This window comes from Anas platyrhynchos, chromosome 7, assembly GCF_047663525.1.
Source record: "Anas platyrhynchos isolate ZD024472 breed Pekin duck chromosome 7, IASCAAS_PekinDuck_T2T, whole genome shotgun sequence".
Classification (NCBI taxonomy): domain Eukaryota; kingdom Metazoa; phylum Chordata; class Aves; order Anseriformes; family Anatidae; genus Anas; species Anas platyrhynchos.
In genome coordinates, this window is record NC_092593.1 from 21699992 (window position 1) to 21713541 (window position 13550).

At 34.6% G+C, this 13550-nt stretch overlaps 1 protein-coding gene across 5 annotated transcripts in view; it reads right to left on the reverse strand.

Moving 5' to 3' along the window:
• LOC101790227 (neurabin-1) overlaps window positions 1-13550 on the reverse strand; it is a 41399-nt gene that overhangs the window by 5756 nt on the left and 22093 nt on the right. For 2 of the 5 annotated variants that reach the window (XM_027461169.3, XM_072040938.1), the window contains exons 13-17: window positions 12828-13161; window positions 9158-9242; window positions 8111-8182; window positions 7375-7570; window positions 2316-2432 (exon numbers count right to left, since the gene is read on the reverse strand). In XM_027461169.3, coding sequence (XP_027316970.3) covers window positions 2316-2432; window positions 7375-7570; window positions 8111-8182; window positions 9158-9242; window positions 12828-13161 — 804 coding nt within the window. The remainder of the gene's footprint in view (window positions 1-2315; window positions 2433-7374; window positions 7571-8110; window positions 8183-9157; window positions 9243-12827; window positions 13162-13550) is intronic. The other 3 variants (XM_027461171.3, XM_027461172.3, XM_027461173.3) reach the window with 3 other exon arrangements.

Consider the following 13550-nt stretch of genomic DNA (forward strand, 5'->3'; position numbering starts at 1 on the left):
CAAAGGATAAAAATTATATATACACACTGAGAAATGTATTAAAAGTTTTATTCCTGTTGGACCTCACTCAGTAGCTTAACATTTTATTTAATCTGTGCTAGCTATGCAATTTCACTTCTGTAATTTCAGAGTACCAGTACTCGAAGGTCTATTCCTGTTAAACAAGGAGGCCCAGATTCATCCCTTTCACCAGGTGAATGCGGTCCCCTACAGAATGCAGGGGGAGCTCTCTATCTCAGATCTGCCATGCAGCATGGTTTGGAGCAGCGAGCAGCCTGTACCACAGAGGAGTTCTGCAGACTACGCTAGTTCCAGCTAGCCTTTGAGCCTAACAGTTGCTAGCAAAGTCCTCTTTACTTCTTGTTAGTAAAGACACCGCACTAACACAATTAAAAGCTGTATTAAAACCTCAAATCTGCATTAAAACACTTAGACATCTCCTCAGAGAAGTGAGGGAGGAAAGGAGATATTTAGTCTTGTATAATTCGATTTTTTCCCTACTGCACAAAGGAAAAGCACAGTTGTAACTTTTCAGGAATATAAACAGGAATATGAGAAGTATGGAAGAATAAGATGAGGAATATTGATTTTTTGAGTAAAGCTTATTGGTCATTAACTAACACCTCTACATTTCTGCCCCATGCCAAACTGTTTCCCTTCCAGAAGATGAACCTCAAATTCTGAAAGCAGAACTAAAACCACTTGTGAGGAATGGAAGCACGAGAGAACAGAGTGCTCCCCTGCATAAAAATATTGGTCATTCAGAAGGCAAGTAAGGCCAGACACACTCAAGGCTCTAAAGACAAGAATACCACGAAACAAAGAAAAAAACCACAAATGCCATCTCACCATATAAGAGATAAAAAGCTTTAGAAGTGTAAGAGGGGTTACCAGGTTGCTTGCTAAACAACTGTGAGTTGAGATGTCTTTCCTCTAACTAGCTGGCTGCTAACAACCTAACTCTCACCACCGCTCAGTCACTTCCCCAAACTGCTGAGAGCATCTGCTCAGCAAAGGCAGATTCTTCACTGCTGCTCTCCTCCATTTCTAGCCTTTTAACAATTTCAAGATTTATAGGGCAGCATGCAGTAGTTTGCTCATCTGAAAGCAGAGGTTGCTACACTGGCATGATTTAGGAATATATTTAGGAATCCATCCAAACAACATGCACCCTGATAATCACTATAGTTACTGAAAAGGCGCAAAAAAAACCCCAACACCTTCCATTGCTCATATGTGTAAGCAACATACATACTGGAGACAAGACTAGAATCAAACACATCTGTGAAAAAAAAAAAAAGCTTAATTGCCACTTCACATGTGCATAAACATAACTTTTGCTGGAGTTTGTGATCCAGAAGTTTATTTAAAGTTGTAACACTGATCAAGTAACAGCATTCATGAAGATATTCAGCTTTGTTAAGATCTTATAATTTATGTTGCTTTAAAGTTTTAGAAACACATATTCCATCCACTAACCTCAAACAATTGCAGGAAACATTTGAAATGATGGTATGTATTAACTAGTTACCCCAGTTTTCATTATAACTGACTGTCATCACTGAAAAATCAATGAGAAACTTGTAAACTAGTTCTATAACTTCAATGCCCCAGATTAATGTTAGTGGCTGCATATTTATAGTATTACTTGTAATATGTAGAAAGAACAGTCTTACCAGAATATTTATGATTTTCACCAAAGCCTTGTTTAAGATAGCTAGTAACGACCTATCTCATTTATTAACCACCTTTTTTTTTTTTCCCTTCAAACATTATCACTACCAATTTGGCTAGCTCTCTAACTCATATCTGGAAGATGACTATATTCAGCTTTTAATGACTGCTAGTCTATAATTTATAAAGACGCCTATCAGTAAAACACCGAGTGAGGAAATACATGAGAATGTTACCAAAGTGTTGATTTCAGGTTTCAGCTGTAGGCAAGGAGTTAGTTCTCCACAAACCTGCACTGATGTCAGGGGAAGGTCAAAAACGCTGCAGTTTTCATTTGCCAAGGATGCTACTTGAAATTTGTGGAACAGAAATATTTTATATTTTAAAAACTGAAATTTGATCATTCAGAGTTCATTCCATTGTTTTGCGATACAATGAAGATCAGAACACAAAGCCTAATATGGCATCTTCCAGTCCATGCCCTTAGTTCAATAATGGCTTAGGATTCTTTACAGTGTTCTTCAATATTAAAATATGGAAAGAACCATCAAGTTTCATGTTAAACAAATCTGGTTCTATTAACCATACTGTAGTGTGAACAACAACATAAACAAGACACATATACACACTTTGAAACTCACCTCATTTGAAGAGAAGGTTAAAGTGTGTGAACGACCTGACAGATTTGGTTCTGTCACTAACCCTGAAAGTTCACAACTTGGCTTGCTATGGTATGTATCATCTATGACAACTCTACTCTGCAAACAAGTGGAAATAATGTTTTATTAACTCACTCCTTGGAAAAGCAGATCACAAGGTGATATTCTAGTAATTGTGATTTTTGGAAAATAAATACTTTGACTCAGTCATTTTCTGTAGATCACACGTGAAATGTACTCACTGCATCCACCTTCAAGACGAGTTTTTGTTAAACTTCTGAATTCAAAAATATAACAACAAATTTAAAGCAATGTCCCCAATAAGAGCACCTTGTATAGAGAACTAGTCATAACCTGAAGTTACATGAAAGTACATAAGGAAATACACAGTTACATTTTCAGTAGGCATAGCACACTCAGGGAGAAGCAATTCAAGATTTAGTTGGTGGAATTAATTCATGGTGGGTTTGTATTCAAGTGAAACCTAATGAGCACTATGAACATGCTTCAGAAGGTGCTTTTCTTAATGAGATAGAAGTTCTGTTTATGATCATAAAAGATTTAGATTTCATATTTGCCCACTGTAATAGGCATTGGAACAAACACCCTGTCCTTGCCTGACATACAATGACAATTGGAGTAGCAAGGAACTTTTGGCAGTTTACAGATCAAGGTTTAAATTGGTTCATGAACAGAGAATGCAGAGCTTGCCTAAGGACAGAATCTATTAGCTTCCCCTGAACTTTAAATTCTAATTTAAGATACTGTATTGTGTTGCTGTTCATTTTAATAGCTTCAATTTTGAGGTGTCTACGTTTGAGACACAGGTTCACATCATCTGAAAATTACCTTGATATGCAAACTACTATATAGATGTAAAATATCTTTAGAAGTATTTTTATAGTAGATTGTTTCAAGCTATATTAAATCTTCACAGTTAAAATACTAAGTATTGTAAAACACTTTAAAGCTGAACATTCTAAAAAGTTAAACAATTACTCAGATATCTTTACCATAAATTTACAGCAATTATGCAGCTTGACAATCTACATAAATTATTTTCAAAATAGGAAAAACTTCAGAAATACAGATTTTAACAAGTATCACCTTTTTATAATGGAATAATGGAATAAAATTACAATTAAAACAGTTAAAATGTACGGAAGAGTAAAATTCAGGTTAGAAATGCAACCAATATAAAAACTATCCCATTGAAAGAATGTAAAAATCGTCATGGCCTTTACCATTTACATTCAGTTATCACACTTAGTCTCTGTTTAAAGATTGCATCTATATGTCTTGGCATCTAATAGCAGCAGGCTCTGTGTTCAAATTCTGCCAGCAGCCACTTGTCGTATGGCCTCAGGCAGGTCATTGGACCAGCCTGGAACTCCAGCTGAAGGCTATGAAAAAAACGGATGCTACACCTGAAAACTTCACAACAGGTTTGGTGAGAAAATCCTTCTAAAGAAAACTAACACATGTTTTGCAGAATGTTTTCTGATTTGACTGCCTTCATTTCCAACCCAGATCCTGACCTCTACCTTATTTTTCTTTAATGACTGAAAAATAATTTTCCCAAAAGCACACCACATAATTTTTACCTTCTTAAAATTAATTTCTCAATACTGGTCTTTGCTGCCTACAAAGAGTGAGCAATTATTTATCTTTATTTTTGAAGTCTCTAATCAACTATATTTTGTGAGGGTGCCATACCATATCTTTATATGCATACATAATCTGAGATCCCAGGTAAAGTTGATTTTTTAGTTGAAAGCTCAATTATTTTGTCTATTAAGCTGTTCTCAACTAATTACAATGAGAAAAAGCTACTATGGAGTTTTTCTTTTAACTTCCCTCAGAACTTCCTTGCAGAGTAATTGGGAAAAAATCAGAAACAAAACTGTAATATTTGGACCTAAACATTTAATGAGAACAGAGAAAAAATGATGAAGAAAACATGACCAGAATAAAGTATCTCAGCACCAGTTGTAATGTTTTCTCCTCCTCTGCCTCTATTTAGTTTAAACAAGTAATTCTCTTTTAAGGATTTAGAGCCAGTTGCAAAGATTTTTGATTCTCTAAGAGAATTTGGACAGAGGAAGTTTTGCAGGTCCTACCCCAAGGTACTGGGATATAAATAATTTACTCCACATCATTCTTCATTGCAACAAAAACAAAACACTGCATACAAGTTTATGGAAGATAAGTAATGCTCTGGAAGAATAAGGAATGCGAACAGCATATACGTATTTGTACTGGATCAGAGAACAGGATGAAATCAAGGGGCAGATTATGTGCAGGAATTTAAGAAGTGTGTAATTTTGAAATATTGTGAAGCTAAACAGTGTGCCACCATATCACAAGATTTTAGTTTCTTTTACTTCTACATTTCACAACCAACAAAAAGTTGATTCATTATTTCACAAAATTATGTTTTTAAGGCTAACTTTAGCACCATTTTAACAAAACAAAATCCTCCTAAATGCAGAAATTTCAAGAGGCAAATTTCACAAACAGGAAACTTAAAATTGTAATTACAGTCCTTACACCATCAATATTAAAACACTACTACAGAAATTAGACACAATGCCAAAGACTTTATGGCATTAGAGATTTTTATGTGAAAAAATTTTAATCTCAGGGTTTCTACTTTTAACTGTTCTTTAAAAAGTGCTTTCACCTGATTATGTGTGATACTACAGACATCAAAGCAGAAAACATTAACATCAATAAAAGGCATATTCTTTCCTTAAATTCTACAAAGATGATTTTGTCCCTGTCGTTATGTTGTCTTAGTGAAAAACCTCATTGCTGAGTGCTCAGGCAGATTTCTTTCTCAGTTTTAACGTCTTTTCATAGGGAGGTTAACCAGCCAAAACCTTGACATTGTAGCACAAACTCAACACTCAAAAGCAGGTTAAGAGCTACAAAGATAAGTGATTCCAAGTAGTATCTACATTACAAGCTTTTAAAACAAGCTCTCAAATGTTGCAAAGTAAAAATAGCCTGACGTCAGAGAAACTGAATATGATTTTAGGATCAATTAATATATGAGATATCTGTTCTTTAACAGGGTCAGCTTTGTACCATTTTACAAAGCAGACATATAGCTCAGGACTATCATGTTATTGCAGCTGCTGGTTTGCAACTGGCACTAAGGAAAAGAAAAGAGCAGTGAGCAGCAATTACATACTGGAGCATGAGAAGGAAGCAAAAAATAAATAGTAGGCAAGAAACTAGCTGGAAGGTTTAAGTGATAATAAGGTTGGATGAAGTATACAGTGATGAGGAAGAAAAAGGGTATTAATGAAGGGCAACGTGGAAAGGAAGAAAGAGGACCCATTCCAGTAAGATCTATATTTTTTGAGTGTGAACAAAAGTGCCAATGTAAATACTTTAAAGAGTGCTTAAAGTAGAAATGCAGCAGTGGGATTTTTATGATGTTTTGGACAATGACTTGAATCAGAAAGAAAGGAGCAATAAAGAAAAGGAGGAATGAAGAGGTAAAGAATGATCTCTGAGCCAATGACTCTTTGAAAGCTAAACCTCAAGAGATGTGTTCTGTGTAGATAAACATCCAGTTAGCTTTTCAATAGCCTATTAAGAAATCCCCTTAAACACAAATCTTCCTATACCAACATATTTGGCTTATTTATGAAAGCATCTTTTTGCTATTACATGCTTCAAAAGAAGCAAACAATGCAGGAACTGTAAATACCCAAGTCACATGCACACACACACTGAACAGCATACTATAAAGGACAGTTCTACTTCAGGGATTACGAAGTTCCTACTCTTCAGTTCCTATAGGATAGTAAGGTACTGTGTGGCTCTAAAATGACTTTTTGTATTTTTTTTGCAGACTCATACACTATGTAGCCATACAGCTTAATCCTCCGACAGCCACTGTAAATTCACAGTGAGAAAACAGACGGTAATTTTAAAAACTTATTCTAACAGTATTCTAGTGCACTCAGCATCTTGACATGAAAGGCCAACTTGTTATCTGCCATCTATGCGAAACATCAGCAACTTCACAAACTACAGCCCCGCAAGTTTCTCTTCTAGATTTGTATCTCATTTCTCTATAACAACACATAGAAAGAGAAAAAAAAGTATTTTAGATAACCAGAATGAATAAAAAGTGTGAAACTTAAGAATAAACTTAGTTTGTGAGGTTACTCGGACAATTACAATTTTGAATCTGACAAAATCCAAAGGAAACAAGAATAAAGGTAACTCAGTAAGACTGCGTCTTCAGTTTTAACAAAATATTTTGACAGCACACACATTGTTTGCAGGCATTTCTTCATGTAAATTTTAATTCTAATACTGCCAACAGGTAAACAAAGCTACAAAATTGGGACTTTATTGAAGGTTTCAGTAAACTTGTCACCAAAGTAGCTTTTCTTCCAAACAGTTAAAACTATAAAAACGGGATCTTTATGGTTACAGACTGAACTGTTAAGTTTCACTCTTAAAATCTGGTAATAGGGCTTTAACTTAAGAGAGTGTGTTCTATAGCTGTTCCTCTCAGGTTTCAATACTTTGGAAAAAGGACGTTCTCTTCATACACCTGTCTGGTACTCAATCCTGACATACCAGTATGGTAAAAACTGGTTGGCCAACTGCCTGGGGAGCTGGCCTCTACTTAAGTACACTTCCTCCAAGTATTGGACTGCTTTCTCATGTTTACAGGGTAAACAGATTTGGCTTTTAAAATTACACTGTCCTAAAGCTAGCAACACTTTTAGCACTATAAAACCAGTTATTAAACCTGTCCTGTGATCATTCCTTAGAAGCCTACTTCAGCCTGAACTACCTCCAGCGATGCTTAAATTGAATGGTAAGAAATGGGAATACTGACACAGTCTCTGCTTGTGAGGGCTGTAAAGTCTCAAGCTTCTGCAGCTGTGTTTGAGGTGATGTCATTCTAGGTGTAAGTCACCAAGCTTTCACATATTAAGTAAGCACTTACAGTTTCACTTTGTCAAGATGCAACACTTAAATATTCAAAGCACAAATTAGTCATCTTTACCTTGCTTCTGTTCTTCTCTTGACCATGTTCACAACAGTCCTGTCCACTCTGAGGAAAGTGCAGACTACTACTAGAAATCTGAGGCTCTTTGTGACTGTCTCCAAACCACGAGAAAGGCATACAAGTAGGCACAGGAGAATCTGAATCTGATGCAGAGAGATTGTTGCCAGAGTCATCCAACAGTTCTCGAGAACCTCTGAAATCAGTAGATTGAATTGTTTTTAAATTGTTTAAAAACAAACAAAACACAAAACAACAACAACACATACTACTCATTTGTACCTGTTTCAAAGCATTGTTGATATTTAAAATAAAAACTGATAATTACCTTTGAATATCCATGCAAAATACTTTGGTTATTAACACAAATTTAAGAGTTTTTGCAATATTTCACAAAACGACAGTTCCAAATATTTGCTAATTTAATTTATTTAGCATTCATTTTCCCAGGTAAAATATTAAAGTCTCACAAGTCACTTCAAAGTGTGCTCTGCTTTACTCTTTCCTCTCTGGTTTCCTCTGCTTTACTGATTCGTCTATACTACTCCATTTATTTTTCTTATTTCATGAAATTAGAAGCTCATCTCCACATCGTTATATTAATTTTCACAGAATTTTCCACCGTCGTACTTGAACATACTTTAACGTCAAACACTAATGACAATTTCAAAGAAATTCTTGGGTTAAAGATTTTAGAGATGTTGCATGTATTTATTAAACAAAACAAAACAAATACCTGCTATCCAGCGAACCTCTTAGATTTTCTTTTTCTTGTTTCTTGCCCTTGCCCCCAGATTTCCGCAATCCACTAAAGTGGAAAACACAATTTTCATATAGGGTTTACATTTACATAATGCAACATTTTTATCAGCAAACAAGTTTTCATATTAACCAGAAGCCACACTTGTATTGCTACACAGATCTTGATTTTATAGATTACACAAGCAATTAAAAAAGTATTGTCATGCAAATTTTATCTAAAAAATCATGTTAGAATTCTGGAAATTCCTTTCAAAAACATAAATAACCAACATAAGTATAGAAAATGCCAAAGAAACTTAACATCTAGTGTATACAACCAAGAGGAAGAACAGAATTTTATTGCTATGTGCATACGTAGAGTGACTTGAACTAAGTTATTACCTTGACTCTGTATGTGTGTGTAATAAGTCATTTTTATGAGATATATTATGATTTATTTGTTGTAGTACTAATCTCAGTCTTTTTATGTTAACTGGCATCAACAAGCTTTCTAACTGGTTCAGAAGGAGCATGACTTGTGGTAAAATTTAGCAATTCTCTCAAATCCCCAGAGTTCAGTCACTACTTCCAAGGAGCAGTAGAGTAAGCAGCTACTGTAGACAAACCTTACGTAATGACACCTTTATTGTAGAAGGAATCAAGGCAAGACAGGCATCTATTTCAGACTGTAAAGCCAGCAGGACATAGCACTGAAGTCTCCAAAAAACATTTTGGCATGAAACTACACATGGATTTGCAAATTTAAGAATAAAACACCATTAACTCCTAGAGAAATCCTGTACTTGGATAAAAACTGAAAAACCACAAGAAATTCTTTGAGGGAAAAAATATAGGCAAATAAAATGAAAGCATGTTAGAAACATGAATGTAACACTACAGTTTCAAGATGAAAACACTGTCCAATGATGTTGCTATCAAGCAGCATTACAGGATTTTCTCAGCGGTTTGTATTCACAAAACATGATATTCTCCAAAAGCAACACTGGAAACCATTTATTTCCAAACGTACACAAAATCTTACCCAAAATCTGGAAATCGCCTCTTGGACTTCCCTGATGATGTTCCTTCATTTGTTTCTGTTTTGTCTTCATTTTTCTTTTCTTCTGCTTTTCAGAGAGGGGTAAAAAATAAAAATGTTATTCTAAAACTACTTGCAAGTTTCACATACTTATGAAGATGCTTCTAAGATCCTAAAACCTAAGTAACAAAGTATTTACAACATTTAATTGTTGTTTATTATGCTTCAAGCGTTATAAAATATTCCTTTTGCATTTTTCCCCCTCACCCTGGTTTAGTAGCTTGTCAAGGCTAGCTCCTTGCAACTTGGGCTATGTATGCATGCTGCTAGCTACAGAAAGGATACCTGACCAGCACGATAGCCAGAACCTGGAGAGCAGACAGATCCTAACAAGCTGAGTTTCTTGGAAAACAAGCTGTGCATACTGTAAAGAGATAACCATGACTTTGAAGCTCCTCCAAGACTGTGATATTTATAGAACTGGAATACAACCTACTAGGATCTAATTTTTCACCAGAGGGAGCAGGTTCAATTCTAACTACTCAATTATTAAGTGAAATGAAGTGACAAACTTAAGTGTAATACTACTTCCTCCCATGGATTTTGACAGATTATTCCAAGTCCTGAATGTTCTTCCTTTTAAGCTCTCAGATTAATAGATTTTTTTTTAAACAACTGACATTTTTCATAATTATGCTGCCTATGAGATGGATAAAGTATAGTTTTTGTGAGACAATATAAGTTTTAAGTTCTGTCTTCCATTAAAAAAAAGAAAAACACACCTGAAAAAAAACCACATGAAAAACATAGAAAGTAATGCACGTATATGCCTTCCTGGGTCATAAAAAAAATAAAAAAATTAGGTCTCCTACACAAAATCAATAGCAACTTCTCTTCACATCCAACAGCTAATAATTCTTCTTGAAACTTATAATGGTTACCTTAAAGTTCACATGCTGAATGGCCAGGATTTTTTTTTTCTTCTCTATTCAATAGTTTCTTACCAACAACAGAACTTTTTCTATTTAGTTAACCTCTCTCTCTAAACATGCAACATCCAAAAATTTATAAATGCCAGTTAAATTGGTTATTTTTCCTGTCAACTTCAATATAAAAACAGAAGAATTAATCCGTAAAATGTTTTTATATTGAACATGTGTAACCACTACTCTTCTCCAGAGGTAATATTTTAAGAAAAGAGGTAATTTCTAAAGTGAAATACAATAGGTTAAAATACAGACTGATATATAAATGGAGGAGAAGATAATAGAAAGGGGTATTTCAATGAAACATTAGGTAGACATTTAAATAGTGTTAGAAAGCAACAATCTGGCAGAAAGTAGCATTTAGTGTCATCTTACGTACAAAGAACTTTCAATACTAACCCTCATCCCTGATGTACTGCATTAATTAGCTTTTCCAGGGACTCTGCCAATTTTGAGAAAATGTTTACAATGCCTTGGCCATCACAATTAAATTTATGCCCCGTGACTACACATAATTATGGTTAAGTAAAAAAGAAAGCAAAATCACATATCAGGTACGTGCTTTGAGAAGACTTTTTTTATTATTTTATTTTATAAAAAACAGAAGCTAGCATAGAGGCTATTTCTAATTCTAATTAAGACTTTACAGAGGTATAGAATGAGGAAAGTATAACAGATCCTGTTGTTATTAAAAGAAAGGGTATTTATTTAAGATATTAAAAGAAAGGTTTTGCCTGAGCTGTATTGAAAAGACAGCAATTATAATCTGCATTTATAACCTGTCCTAGCTGACTGAAGTAAAACATAAAGCATTTTAAATGTTATCTGATCCCTTTTTCAATTATTTATGACAAAAAAGTCAAATATTTCTATTAAATAGTGATGAGTAGTGACTAAGCTGATCACAGCCTCTTTCATCTCTTCCTGGTGAGAAACAAGAGGACAAGATGAACAACGCAGTGATTCTCACAAAGTTGAAAATCAAATGTAGACATCAGGATCACATGTGGAAATGCAAAGCCAGCATTTATTTTTTTTTGGAATTGGTAATCTGTCAAACCTACTATCAGAGACATTGCCACTTAAGATGCTAGTGTTTTGCAGAAATACGTTAGGACCTTCATTGATTATCCCCAGTCTGTGACTGAGCTCACCTCTTGCTTATGTCAAAGCAACCATTTAGAGTCTAGATTTACAGGTTTGAGCTACCATATCTGTTAGCTGTCTTATATCTATTCCTTTCTGGAGCTGTTTAATTGAAATAGCATTTATTCCATAGGCACCTTTTAGAAAAGACTTCAAAAATGTGAAGTCGTCTGTCTTCTTGAAATACCAAAATATTCTTAAAAAGGAACTTTCAGTTACAATCTTTGAAACACTTTGCTTTCCTTTTCTCATGCAATAAATATGTAATCCACCTGCTATGCAATCATGACTGCTAACCCTAGAAGAAAAAAAGACCTTTTTCCTACAGCAGTGTACATAAAAATACATGTTTGTAGATTGTTGAAATTTATATTTTAGTTTAGGCTACTCTGATACTTGAAATTTTCAGAGTGATAATCAGAAAACAATACAAATATTAGTCAAGATTCTTGAATACCTTTAAGAAATGAGGCTTATAGCAAGTATTCTAAGGATAAGACCCAGATAAAGAATTTCAGTAGCCAAAGCAATAAAACTGTTCCCATGAAAAAATGAGACAGATTTTTTTTAAACTTGAAGAGTTCATTAATGCCGGGCTAGTATTTTCTGGAAATTTAAATATTCAAAACAATATTACTTTCTGTCTATACAAAGAATAGTACCTTGATGTTGCTTGATAAATCTGTATATAAAAATAGACTAAAAATTAAATTCTAAACCTTAGTGAAAATGTGGGAAACTTTTGAGATCTGAATGGATGCCAGTCAGAACATCTTTCCAAGCATGACAGGAGTAAGTCTTAAATCAGATTTCCAGACATTTGGGGGGTTTTGCTCCCAGCCTTTTTCATCAATGTATATTTGACTCAGTAGAGCTACTGACTATTCTTTCACAAACATCTTTTCAAACACAGATGACATTACTTCTCTAGCGTCTTGGCAGAGAGGTCAGGTATGTAGCTCCATTTCCAAAGCTGCAATTTGCTATCAACTGATATTCTTCTCAAGGAAGAGGAACTGACTAGACAGCAAATGCAAGCCACAGTAAAATTCATACCGCAGGTAGAGCTGACAACAGAAAGTTATCTGCTTTATGTTCGCATTGGAGGGCTTAAGCATGACATTACTTGTAAGCAAGCACAGTTTTAATTTCAAGGGTGTTCAAAACTTGCAAATTTTGCCCTCAAGGCCCTGGTTTGTTTCATTTTTACAAATCATCCGGGTTTGAGTCCCAGAAATGGCAGTCTTCCCCATATAATTACTGTCATTAGCACTTTTTCCTCTTTTGAGCCATTTTAAGCACTTTGTTCATTTTACTACATCTAACGCCAACTCACCTAAAAATATAATGCAATGCACTTGTATACATTTTTGCTACCTTCAGACTTTCCTGAAGAGTTAACAGTTGGTTTCAAGAACAGGTAATTAGTAGTCAGTTCCTTTTCTAGCAAAGTATCTTATTGTTTAATAATAATTTTAAATCTAAAACCATAATATTTTAACTCCAAAGGATTAAAATAATAATAAAACTTCAGATCTTACCCTTGGCCTCTTTTCCTTTCCCTTTTACTTCTCTTTGCTTCATATTCTTGGTATGCCCTTGAGGAGAATTTGGAGCCATCTCTTCAGGAGGAGGTGAATGAGTGGTGGTTGTACTGTTTTCGTTGTTTGGTTTGTGTACTGGAGAAGAGTGTGTGGAAGCAGAAGGGCTTGACTCTAAAGGACTTTCTGTGCTTTCTCTTTGTTCAGGCTTTTCACTTTTTCGATTTATGTCATCCAAGTGAGGCAGAGTTAATTTTTCACTTATTTCCAAGGTCTTAGTTATGTACGCAGTGGAAGCTTCTCTGTTGAGAACAGGATCTTCTGAATCCTCATCCTTCAACAAATTTTAAAGTCATTTTATAAGCATGATATATAAATCATTTCAAATCTGATCTTTTACCAGGATGTAAGGATGTGTTATGTTACATGCAAACTTGCTCAGTTCAGAAAATACCAAACAGTTAAAATTTTAACTTAATCATTTGCACATATCATCTGAATCACACAAGGCTGATTTTACAGGCTTTCCCTTGTCCAGACTATACAGAATCATAGAATCACATCCTAATTAATCATCATCATCTGGACAACTTAGAAAAATTCTGGTAAATCTTGGCTATTCCAATTAAATTGCAACCACTTTTTAAAATTGTTTCAAACCAAGTAGTTCAATCTTCTACCTCTGAGACAGGCTTTCTGTTACATAACTCATTTCTTCAACTG